Genomic DNA, 12,336 nt, shown 5'->3' on the forward strand with positions numbered 1-12,336 from the left:
TCTGCTTTCTCTGAGATGTTTTAACTATTTGTTGATAAGTGAAGTATTTTTTCTAACATATATGCTGAAAACAGATGTCCAGGTAACACCTGTGAGGTAACATTTGCTCTCTCTCTTTAGGGGAAATACTTGGGACAAGGCAGTCTAACTGCCTGCTGGACTCAGTCTTAATGACCCTAAATCTAATGGTCTAATCTTGTAACTTCTTAGTATCACCAGGTGCAAACTTTTGCTAATCTTTCACACTTCTGCAATTTTAGGCTTAGGCATTCTCATACTAAATTAACCAACTGTATTACTATCATTTAGTAATTTAAACAATCTATATTATCAGAGTTTTTCCAGTTTTCTCTTTTCTTTTTTTTTCCACTTTTGCATATAAATATACACACTAGAATCTCTACAACAGGTATAACTCTTTCACCTGTCATAAACTTTTGTAATTAGACTATTATTAACTCCGGCAGTGGGCAGATGCTTTAATACATGTACCTGTGAGAATATTGTCTTCTGTGTACTTCAGATACCTCAGAATTATGTTCAACAACTACCTCTCGACCTACCTAAATTTTGTAAAAAAATTACTTGAATGTGCAAGGGACTTCTGACTTAGCATAGAGCTCTGAACTGTGCTTAACTACACTGACAGGCTTTGTCCTTTTTAAAGTTTTTTCTGGGATATGTTTTATAACAATACAGCAATATCTTTTTTTCATGCTTCTCGGGAGACCCTGGCTGATATTTCTCTCTGCCTTGGTTATGCACTCTGCAGAGCTCCTTATGCAATTTATTCTCCATTGAATTGCGAGCTTTTTTATAGCTGAGAATCAAGATGATTCAGACAATTCAGAGCTGATTCAACAGCAGGAGGTCAATCTTAGTTTCTCCTTTACCCTTCGGTTTTAAGGATTTATTTTCTGCCTAAGAAGGACATTATTTATAATCTCTCTTTTGTATAATTTTCTCAGCCTACTATTTTCTTCTCCACTTTATTTTTTTTTCTGTTCCCAGTACCTAAGTAGCTTGTCAACAGTCTTAAAAAGTGGGTAAGGCATTTAGCATAGATGCCAAAACTAGTTGTTTGTGAGTGACTGGACTGCAGTTGTGTGAACTTGCAGTGATACTGGAAACAGAAAAGTTATACAGAGATTTAATAGGAAAACTAAATTCATAAATAAATAAACTATAGCTGAAAACCCTACTCCATAGCTTTCAGTGACTTTGGCTGTCTTTGGTGGAGTGTTGTTCCTTCAATTCAAAGTAGCCCTTTGGCGCATTTTGACTTAGGGAAAATATACTTTTGACTATCCTGCATATTTCTTGGAGTCTGGGGAGAGAAAGCTTGTTTTCTTCTAATCTTGCATGCCATTAACTACTCATGGTTTATGACTTCAGATAAAAATACAATCCTAACAGGTGGCACAAATAAGTTGCTTTAGGAAAATGCATGAGTTTTGAACTAGGAAGTGAATTGCTTAGGCTGTCTTTGTTGTCAAATTTGTCCAGGATGTCAAGAGATAATCTTACAGAGCAATTCTTGTGACTGACTGTCTCTAACCCCATTACAAAAACAGAAAAAAAATTATTGATCCTTTTAAAATCTTGCTGAGTTTGATGTATCAATTGTCTGACAAAGAGCATGGAGGAAAACTGCATGCAAATTTCCCATTCCAAGGAAATTTGGAAGGAAAAGAAGAATAACAAAGTTTGCCAACTGAGACTCTGAGTTTTGTAAAAGTTATTGCCAAATATTGATAAGCCTACATTTACTGTGCTGTTCACTTAAGTAACTTTTGGATTGAAATGACCTTACATGAAAGTAATTAATTCACAATTCTTTTCAGTTGCTAACTTCTGTAACTCATTTTAGTAATAATTTGCAATGAAAAATGTATATAATGAAGATCTGTTCTGTCATTGCTAGTCAGGAATAGTCCTCTGTTAGAAACAGTGGGGGCTCTGGCTATCTGTATAGTATTTCACTTTCAAAACCAGCAACATGTTTTATTTGACAATGTCCTGAAAAATTAAACTTCCAACCATATCTAACAGGATGATTAACATTCAGAGAGAAGAGGATTTCAATATTAATCATTCACTGAAAGCCATGCAACTGAATGAACTGATGCTGATGAAAAGCACTAACTGTGCTAATGAAACTTTTTAATGTCTTCTACTGACAAGGCAAGCATTGGAAAGCAGCTGCTTTTTGAAATGGAGAAAGCATAGTAATTCAATAAATGTTCTTTATTAGTAATGTAATCTTCCCAAGCGATTTCTGAGCTTAGCTCTCATAAACCAGTAACACTCTAATAAGCATTTGCACTGTAGCAGGTAATTGTTTAAGACTTGTATAGTAGAGAACCAGATGCACCTAAATGTCCTGTGTGTAAGAGTGGTGCCAGTCACCCCGGGCAATGCAGAAATGAGCCACCTCCCCCTCTTTGTTCATCCTCTCCTGCTGGGACTGAGGCGATGGCAGGAGCCAGTCAGGTGAAGTGGGTGCTGTTTCCCCTGCTTTTCATAACGCCTGTTCGACTTGTAAGAAATAGATCAAAGCACAAGAAGGCAGGCAGATGCCAAGGACAGTAGGATCCAAGGGAACTATATTCTGAGGGAAACTAATCAATGAATGATTTTTTTCTGGACTTGTCTTGAAGTCTGATGAGGTTCCCAGGCTTTTTGCTCTTCTCTGTAAGGAAATGACTTTTTCAGCCCTGACCATGAGAAATGCAGGGAGAAAAAAAATTCTGGTATCCAGTGAATGCATTGGGGTTTACCACTCCTGCTGGCTCTCCTAGAAGGGAGGGCATTGTGAGTTCTGTACCTGTTGGATATGAGCATGTAGTTGAACTTTCCTTTTTCTGTGGGATATTTTTAGTATGTGTAGGGATATGTTTAGACAGTGGATGTCTTTTCTAAGAATTTCTATAGTGTAAGTATCCCAACTAGTTTACAAGTTTTATTACTCTGTAGTTCTTTAAAACACCCACACTAGTGATCTTTTTCTTGGAAACTGAAGTGAAAAGATTATGTAGAAGTATCTATTAATTGTATAAAACTAATGAGATATAGCTACTGGGGTAGGATTAAATTGCTGTGTATCAACAGCAATGAAAATTTCTCCTTTCAAGATTTTTTTTTTTCTATCTTTGTGGAAGATTCTGTGACAAAATCTGCTCTGCTTCCCTGTTTATGTTATCCTTGTTTCTGGAGTTGCTAGTTGCAACATTATTGTAAGACAGTTGAGATATTAAAAGTGTATGATTAAAACTGTCTGGATCATATACATTGTTTAAAGTCAGACATAATACATCATACATGGTTTTTCCTTAACTTACTGTTGACTTGGGCTGTGTAACTAATGTCAAGGTCATCTAGGACAAATCTGATATTGTTCCCATTTCTGTGGGATGACTTTTCTTTTCTTCTTTTTTGTTTTTTTTTTTCCTTTTTTTACTAGCTGAAATTTTCAATGTTCCTAATGGAATTAAATACTGGACATTAGGATGCCTAATAAGCTAAATAATTTGCTTAAATCCAATTTGGATGCTGTCCTAGTTATTTTAGAAGCAGTAATCAACATGTTGGATATTGACATTGCTCTATGAAGAAAAGGTTAATGCCATAAAAATTATGTATCCTAAGATAGTTGTATCTTTTTAGCAATTGTCCACTCCATTTCCCAAAGGTTAATTTTTGTGCTAGCTTAGTGAGAATATGATTCTCCAGCTCTTATATTTTGTACTCAGGTTTCCTACTGATTTTAATTTCTATAAATCAGCAGAATTCTTATGTGAGGGAGGGGAGGAAAAACCAAACACTAATAATATTTTAACGTCTCTCTGAGCTAGTTGTACTGCATTTACAGGTTTACCACATAGCAGTCACTTCAAAGGAAGTGAGCCTTATATGCTTCTAAAAACGATAGTTTCTGGCAATATGAGAAGTGTAAAAACTGCATGATGCTTTAAGGCCATAAAAGTAGTCTGTAGGCAGTCATAGCAGAAAAGAGATATGAACCTTAGTTCTGGTAGGTGTCAATTAATCTTGTCCTAAAATGAATCCAGAAGGTATTTCATATTCCTTGGTTCTGTCACAGTGATTCAGCCTTCTTTACCTCTTTACCACCTGCCAGGCCTATGAAGAGCCAGGCTGCCTCTGCATAATCAGATCTCTTCATGCTGTCCTGCTGTCACATCTGTGTACTCACTGTCTGGACGAGTTGTTGAGCCGCTACCTTTTAATTCCTTTGCTCTGGCAGGAGCCTGCAGAATCCCCCACTTACTGCATTTTCCCACAAGAAACCTGTAATTTCAACTTCTGATGTTCTTGCCAACTTTATAAATGTACCATTGCACAAATCTGTCACTCCCCACCTTTCCTTTTCTAATAATTTTTTCCCACATGATCACTTGCCACTTCTTTCTTTTAGTACAGTCCGTTGCCTGTAGTTAAGCTGGCCAGCTGGATGAATAAGGCATTGAATGAGTAAGAATTTTCAGAAGCAGTGATCAAAGTGAAGAGTTGTGTATTAACCAAACAAGCATATATTTTATTACATAATAATTTGACAGTGTCCCCTATTATCTTAGTGACAGTCATATTATAACCAAATAAATTTCTTATTCTTTAGTCTAGCAATTTGTTAAACACAGAATATTTTTAAATGAGAAGCAATCTCAAGTAAGTTAATTTAGCAGAGCCTAAAAGCCTTGGTTATTAATAATTCGTGGTGCCAAGTTACCACAAAGAATCTTCAAAATCTGGTTTATTTATTATTTTATTATTACCCTAGCTCTTCAGTTTTCCAGCTGCTACTTTCAGTTCAGGCTTCACTTCTCAAAGTAGCAAAGGCTGTTGCTATGTCTCCCAGAAGTGAGTTTTCGATGTTTAAGTTCCTTCCTTGCTGCCTTCATGAATCTCCTGCTAATCCTTGACAGTATAGTTTTTGCCTGAAAGGTAATTGTGATAAGAAATGATGACAAACTCAAAGGTGTAGTCTCTCAGATTATTTTTTAAAAGACAATCCTGTAACAGGTTTTATGTAGTGCCTTATTAAAGCATAAATATAAATATATATATAGTATTGTCCCTTTAGAAAGGGGAAAATTAAGAGATATCTTTGTTGCTACCAGTGTAGGTAACTGAATGGGAAATTTCACTTTGTATCAATGCACCAATTTAGAGGAAAGATGATTTTATTTTTAGATATGAATTACCATAATCAAGTGAATTACAATAATTGCAGTGAATTACCATTAGAATGGATTATAACCATTAAGACTAAAGACAGCAAATCTCTGGGCTGGAGTAAATCAAATGCAATTCACAGAATCAGAGAAAATTTTAGGTTCAGAACAGGGCTGACTTCGCTTTTAGGTCAGATTCCTCAGAGCCGTGTAAGTGAAGTTTTGAATATATCTCCAAGGGTAGAGATACCTTGATAGGAGGAAACTATCTGAATAATGATTGATGGAGATGGATGCTTCCTGCAACAATTGTTTTGTAGGAATACAGTCATTTGGAGAAACACACATACTTCAGTGTGAGCAGGCCTAATGCCTTAAAACAAAGGTTGTCTTTTTAGTCCTACTCTGAGCTTAGCCTTGTAGCCAAAATGGATAGTATAAAGGCAGTGTTCTGCAGAAGGTGGGGGCTTCCCAAAGTGCAGAGGCATCTGTCCTGCGGTGGGCATGGAAAGTGCAACTTTATGAAACAAACCAGTGTAGGAAATTCCTGTGAGGTGTGTCCTCACTGGTCTGGTGTCATTCATGGCAGTATCCTGGGGCTGTACAAATGCTTTGTGTCTTTGTAGCTGACTACCTTTTGTCACTTAAATTTTCTTCTTTCCTGAGTTTTCTGCCTTTGCTGCAACCTCATGAAAAATAGAATTTTTCAGAGAAGAGATGTGTGTGAGCATGAATGTCTGGGTGACAAAGAGAAATGTGTGATACAAGTATTCCTTGTAGCTCTGTGGATCGTGAATGCCGAGGGCTACACCGGGGTACTGAGGAGCTGGGTCTGGATGATGAGTATTATGAAATGGACTTTTTAAAGTCCATTTTTAATATTTAAAATTTTCAAAGTGATCTAAGAAAATAATGAGCTCTACCTGTACCTTTCTTGAACGATTACCTGGTAGCAATGGATACTGTTTGTAATTCTGTTTGCTAAATTCTGTGGGCTTGTTTTTCTTTTCTCCATTGAACCACTGCTAAAGGTATCCTAAACTTGCTCTTTCTATGCTTTTCATTGTAAGCTTATGAAGCAATGGATAATATCCAATTTGGGAATGGGGTTTCAGGTGTAATGCTAATGAGAAATGTCTGGTATAATTTGTAAGAATATAAGTAGTTCCACTGCACTACTGTGTGTGAGCTGACCCAGCAGAAACTGCTACAGAGGAAGCATTGGACTCCTGCCAGGATGAGCTGCATACATTAACTACAACCAGAGCTGGAAGTATGCAGTGATTTTGGTGCATAATTTATTTCGTTAGCCTATTTGTCTTTCCCTTTTGATAGAAAGTTAGTAAGCGGGTAAATTTAATCTTATGTACAGATTTGTAATTGAAAGTGGAGTCCTGTTTACCTTACCTGTTTGTGATACAATTGCTAAGGGTCAAGCTTGGTTAAGGTAAGAGATAACTCTGCAAGTTTTACTACTCAGCTGCCCCTGAATTGAGGAATCATCAGAATGAAAGGGAGACCTCACAGTTCCGTGCAGAGTCCCATGCCAAAGTCTCATTTCTTTACACACTTCTGGACAGTTTTACATTTCCCCTCCTCAATATCTCAGGATATTTTATTCCCTAGTCATGGAATTAGCAAAAGATAATGATGCTAAGTACACAGAGATAAAAAGTAGTCAAACTTCTGTTAAGTGTGGAACTTAAAAATGAGAGGGTGGCTTCATCCAGGCAGAGACCAGCAACCCTGGCCACTAAAACAGCTGTCCTGCAAGTAGACTAGAAATGATTTTTCACACAAGCTTTCCTGCAAATGAAAAGGTCTCATTCAGTTAAAACTGAAGTTTATCTCCATCCCTCTGGTAACTTCAGCTGTTGTTCAGAGATCCTTGAGCAATGTATCTATAGTGTCTGTAAAAGCACTGGGCACTGCTAGGGTCCAGTTCCTAAAGGCAGCTAAACTGGGGCTTGGGGGTGACAGAATAAGGAAAGGTGGCTTGATGGGCTCATCATTTCCTTCCTTCATTTTTCTGGGGTTTCAGATTGATGAAAGTTTTATATTGATAACATAGAACCTTGAGGAGTGGGCAATCATTTACTTTAGGCATATCCCCTTAATGACTATACAGAATCTTTAGCCAATAAATTATTTTAATTAGTCTCACTATTTGTAATAAAAAGGTACAAAAGAGAATGCCAATTACAATGCAGAAAACTGCCATATTCAAATGACTGAAAATAATTCAGTAACATGTAAAGAGAGTTTTAGAATTGGTCTGTAAAACCTTCATGCATTGTAAAATGTCTGAATTTTGGATTATGTACAAAATTGGCTGTATGGGTACATATAGTGTCCTACACAAGGTAGGTTTGAGTGATTATTTTTTTTCCCACTTGACTACTGTACCATGAATAGACAAGTGCTCTGCTTATGTCAGCTACTGTTTAGTAATCTGCTGCATCAATCTTTCAAGGTATCGTTGATTACCTTGGAAAGGGGGTTTCTTTCATCAAAAGAAATTGTAAGAATTCTGTGTGAATGAGAGAAGTAATTTATTCCAACATTCTGAGGTTAGTCATATGATTTTTTTTGAGCCAGTTATGCCAAAGATTGCCACGTTTACAGTCTGTATAGCATTGCAATTACCAAAAATGTGTCTATCAATGAAAATAACTTCATAGGTGTGGTAGTAATTTTCTAAGTGGTAGGCTTTTTCCTAAGTTTTTCTTAGGTAAGATTAAATAATCATTATTTGAGCTTTCAAGTACCAGTGTTTCATGTCATTTTCCATTGACAAAACTGTGTCTGTATTTTTTTATTATGACAGAATAGTGGTAGATATGCTAATGTGGGCTTTAATTGTCAAGAACTACAGGCCTTAGGCACATGGTGTCCCTCTGGCGTCCCAAGTTTTTGTTATAACCTATGAAGAACATGTATACAATAATACTTCTTAATTTGAATACAGTAAGCAGTTTTAAGAAGATTAAGTGTATTATTGATGTAAACACTGACTAGTCAACTAATGTGCTGTGACTGCTACTCATTATATCAAACTCAATCATTTCATTGTTGCCTTGTCCTCCTCCTCATTTATTTCATCTCCATCTGCTCACTCTCTCATATACTTGCACTGCACCGTAGAGGTGCCCAAGCTTACTGGGGCAAAATGTTGTCTTCTATGGAAAGGGGGTCCAGGTCTATGTAATACTGCAATACAAATACAATATTAATGCTTATGCTGCTACCAATTTGACATTTTTTCCCCTCTGACTCTTGGAAAGTATAATTCCTATTTTAGATCTAGTTTATTTGTATTTAAATGAAACTTAAAATTGATCACATCTCACTAGAGCCCTTTAAAAGAAGGGTGCTAGTCTAAGCTAGTCATCAAAGCTTGTGTCATTGTATCATTGTATCACTGCAAGTGGTATCATCAGAGGCTGGTATTTCTTAAGATGTAATGAATGACATTTTAGAAGATGATTCATCCTGCCCTAATGTAGTAGAGCTTAGTCACCTAATGGAGTTGTCTCTCTCTGTGAACTACTACTAAGACCATATGAAAAGCTTATATTTGGTGCATAACTTGTTTGAATCCTACTGCAAGTGTTCAGGGCAGGCCCCCATTTCTGATTCTGTGCTGATTCTGTTCCAACTGCTAGGAAACTATTTTTGTCTTGCGTTATGATGGTCCTACAAACATAAATTTTAGCAGTAAATGTCCTGGGCTTTAGGACTTATATTACTGTGTATTGTTGAACAATTTAATTAATCAATTAGAATAACCTTTTAGTTATCTCTTAACAATATCTAGTTGATTCTGTCTCTTCCCTACTAATGTGCCATCAACATAGATCCAATATTCCTCTCAGAAATGGCTGGGTTAGTGTAGTAGTGCAGAGATGTAACAGGGAAACAGTCAGGGGGCTTCCAGCTGCTGACACTCAGATAAAGCATGAAAGAGGTAAACAGAAAGATAAAAACAGTGGGATGATTTGATACCAATTCTTATTTTCTTCCAATTGAGATAGTTATGTTGGGTTGGCTCTGTTTCTTTACTGCCATTTGACATAGCAGTGTTTTATAATTAGAAAATCCTATAAGAGGTGGTGATATAAGCCCATGAAAGGTTAGTGAATTTGGTTTGGAATTGGAAATATCTTCCTGTAATGCAGGTCATGATTTCAAAGTATTGCAAAACAGTGTATCTTATTGTGTCTGCTGTACATTGTGTCTCCTGAGCTGGAATTTCACTTAAAATTAGGTAGCAAATGATGAGACCAAGATAAATCTATGATGACTATCAAGGGAACTCCTGCTCTGAGTTCAGTGGCACTATTCCCAAGGAAGTTAATTTCAAAACAAGTCTGTCTGTTATATGAGTTTCAGCTGATAATTTTACAAATAGCCTTCTGAAACAAAAATTGTTGGTTCTGGGCTTTTCTCTGCCATTCTGCTGTCTTTGCATATCGCTGTGGTTGCAGAATATATTTAGTGGGTTGCGTTAGTCACTGGGGATTGTGTTCTTATGCTTCTATTTGTTTGATTTAATACATGTTTGCATATTCAACTGTGCAGTCAATAAACATCATGCTCTTTTATAATAAAAGGCTATCTTTGGTTTTACTTGATCAGCTAAATACATATTCATGCAGGCAAATCACTGGTGTGCAGGCCATGCTTGTAAAGTCCATCTGCAAAAACGGGAATGTGGTTATGAGTATTAAAATATAGCAATGTTTGGTATTAGTGTCTGTTTTTGTAATATTCCAAGCATCTTGTGGAGCTTGGACCTGTCTCACCTATGAATTCCTACCCTTCATTATCATACCAAATAGTAGGCTATATATTACAACAGTCGACCTCTGTGAAGAGAACAGTAGCAAGCATCAAGTGCATGTGTGTTTTTCAACTAGTGCAAGTCAGACAGAAGCTAATCCAGATTTTAATTTTATTAGCTGCAATAAACCAAGCCTTTTAGATTTATTCTAAGGAAAAAAAGATCTTTTAAATAGGAGAAGAGGAAGAAGGGGCTGAGAAAGGTTGACAGTGCGAGAGCATATCTTACCTGTATAAAAGTAAATACACAGTTCATCATTATTTTCCAGAAACAGTCAAAAATTTAGAGAGCTTTCAAAGAAAAAAAAATCATTGAAGTTTTTAGATACCTTCTGCTTTAAAGTTTTGTAGTTGTCGAGCCCCTTGCTATTTAATAAGGAGTTAGTTATAGAGATTCTTTCCAAAATCCTTTAGAGATTTTGATAGTAGCTTCAAAACTGTTTTGTAAAAACAAGACTATTTATGTCCTCTAATTCCTACATGCAGTATCTCCATTGTTATATCTATAAGCAGAAGTTGGTTTGTAATAGCCAAATACAGGACTATTTTATTAGCTGGTTTCTGGAAAAAGGTTGATTTTCCCCAATGGCAATTTTTGAAAGAAATATGCCACCAGCATTTCTCTGGGGCATCCACTCAAACAGAACTGAAGAGCTGAGTCTTGTGCTTATTGCAGTCCTGCTGGTCTTTGGATCAGACCTTATATCCTAACAATGAAGGTGCCTGTATGCAATTTCCAGGGTTAAGATTTTTATATGTATGGTAATGGGTATTGGACTGCTCTAAAGTAATGGGGAATATAAACTTTGTGCTAGGCAGAATTCACCACAAGATGTCTCATGTCTCACTGAAAAATCTGTAAAGGTAGGGAGCTATCCAGCTAAGTCTGGTGAGAGCAATGCGAATGACATGATTTAGATTCTTCTGGAAAGTGTGTTAAGAACACATAAAAATAGACTGGATGTGGAATCCAGGCATGAAAAGTGTGTTCTTCAAGGGCTGATTAAAAATAAATGCATGGAGACTAACATCACTGAATATGGACAACATTTTCTAGAAGGGGGAGGAAAATGAACAGTTAAAGCCAAAGTAGAATACTAGGAGAATGATTACACATTATAAAACGGAGCAATCAAATCTCATTTGTTTGTTTTAACAGCCTTTGCTATCTAAGATAAGTGGACTTTTTATGGCTAAGGTGTCCATTTAAAGACTGTTTCACATCCTTATAATATTTGGGTTGCGCTGTGTATGTTTAAGTAACTTTTTTATCTTTTTAGCTGTTGGCTTTGGGAATCCGAACTAGAGCCCACATATGGATGAATTGGGCCTTGGGCACAGTCATCTATTCTAAATTGTATGGGTGTGTGATATGTATGTATTTTTAAGTAGAATTCTTTTGTGTTTGTATCTGTATGATTTCTCCCAGCACCAGAGCAGACTCTCCTCTTACTCTAGGATGTTAATTGGGCGAGGATAGCTTCATGGCCAGCTACAAATTTCTTTATAGCCTTTAAATGAAATCTTTGAGTATTAACTGCTTTCATGGGTATCCATATACAAAAGGGTATGTATTTCCATTCCTGGTTTTGGAAGGCTTGGGAAGTGAGGGTGCGTAGTTGTGGGACTGTGGGAAACTTCTGTTGTCAGTAACGAGCCAGAAGCACAAGTTGATCATAAAAATCAAATGTTGTATTTCATATACCTCATGATCCAAACAAGTAGTTATGCTCAGGATTAGTCTTATGCATTAACAGGCTTTTTAATATAAGCACATATAATAAAGTTGTTGGGTTGCTTTTTTTTAAAGGCATCTATTTTTGAAGTATATGATGGACTCTGTTGCTAATATATAATTACAAAGTATGTCCAAAACTGCTTACATAAAAATGTCTGGCAAACCACAGAGCAAAAAATTAAGACTTATTTTCTTGCAAAATCACAGAGTCACAGAATCACACACAGTACATGCGGGTGTTTAAAAAAAGGCTGGACACGGCACTTAGTGCCATGGTCTAGTTGACATGGTGGTGTTCGGTCATAGGTTGCACTCGATGATCTCAGAGGTCTTTTCCAACCTAACTGATTCTGTGATTCCATGTTGAGACCTGTACCACTCCGGCGAACAGTGGCGATGCCTTTGCCTCCCGGCCCCGTCCGAGCTGCGGCTGTTGGCCGTGTCGGGGCCGCTTCCCGGCGCCTCTGTGCCGCGTGCGGGCCGGGCCGGCAAACCCCTGCGGGAGCTGCTCTGCCCGTGCACCCCGTCGTACAGGTCTGAGTGGGTGTAGAGAGGGACCCAGCT

At 37.1% G+C, this 12,336-nt stretch overlaps 1 protein-coding gene across 1 annotated transcript in view; it reads left to right on the forward strand.

Annotated features, from left to right (window-relative positions):
* The first annotated feature begins 12,168 nt into the window (after positions 1-12,168).
* Positions 12,169-12,336, forward strand: part of PLPPR5 (phospholipid phosphatase related 5) — a 44,746-nt gene continuing 44,578 nt past the window's right edge. Inside the window, exon 1 of the mRNA XM_029963230.1 lies at positions 12,169-12,306. Coding sequence (XP_029819090.1) covers positions 12,169-12,306 — 138 coding nt within the window. The remainder of the gene's footprint in view (positions 12,307-12,336) is intronic.

Source organism: Manacus vitellinus, unplaced genomic scaffold, assembly GCF_001715985.3.
Source record: "Manacus vitellinus isolate BGI_N305 unplaced genomic scaffold, ASM171598v3 scaffold_56_pilon, whole genome shotgun sequence".
NCBI lineage: Eukaryota > Metazoa > Chordata > Aves > Passeriformes > Pipridae > Manacus > Manacus vitellinus.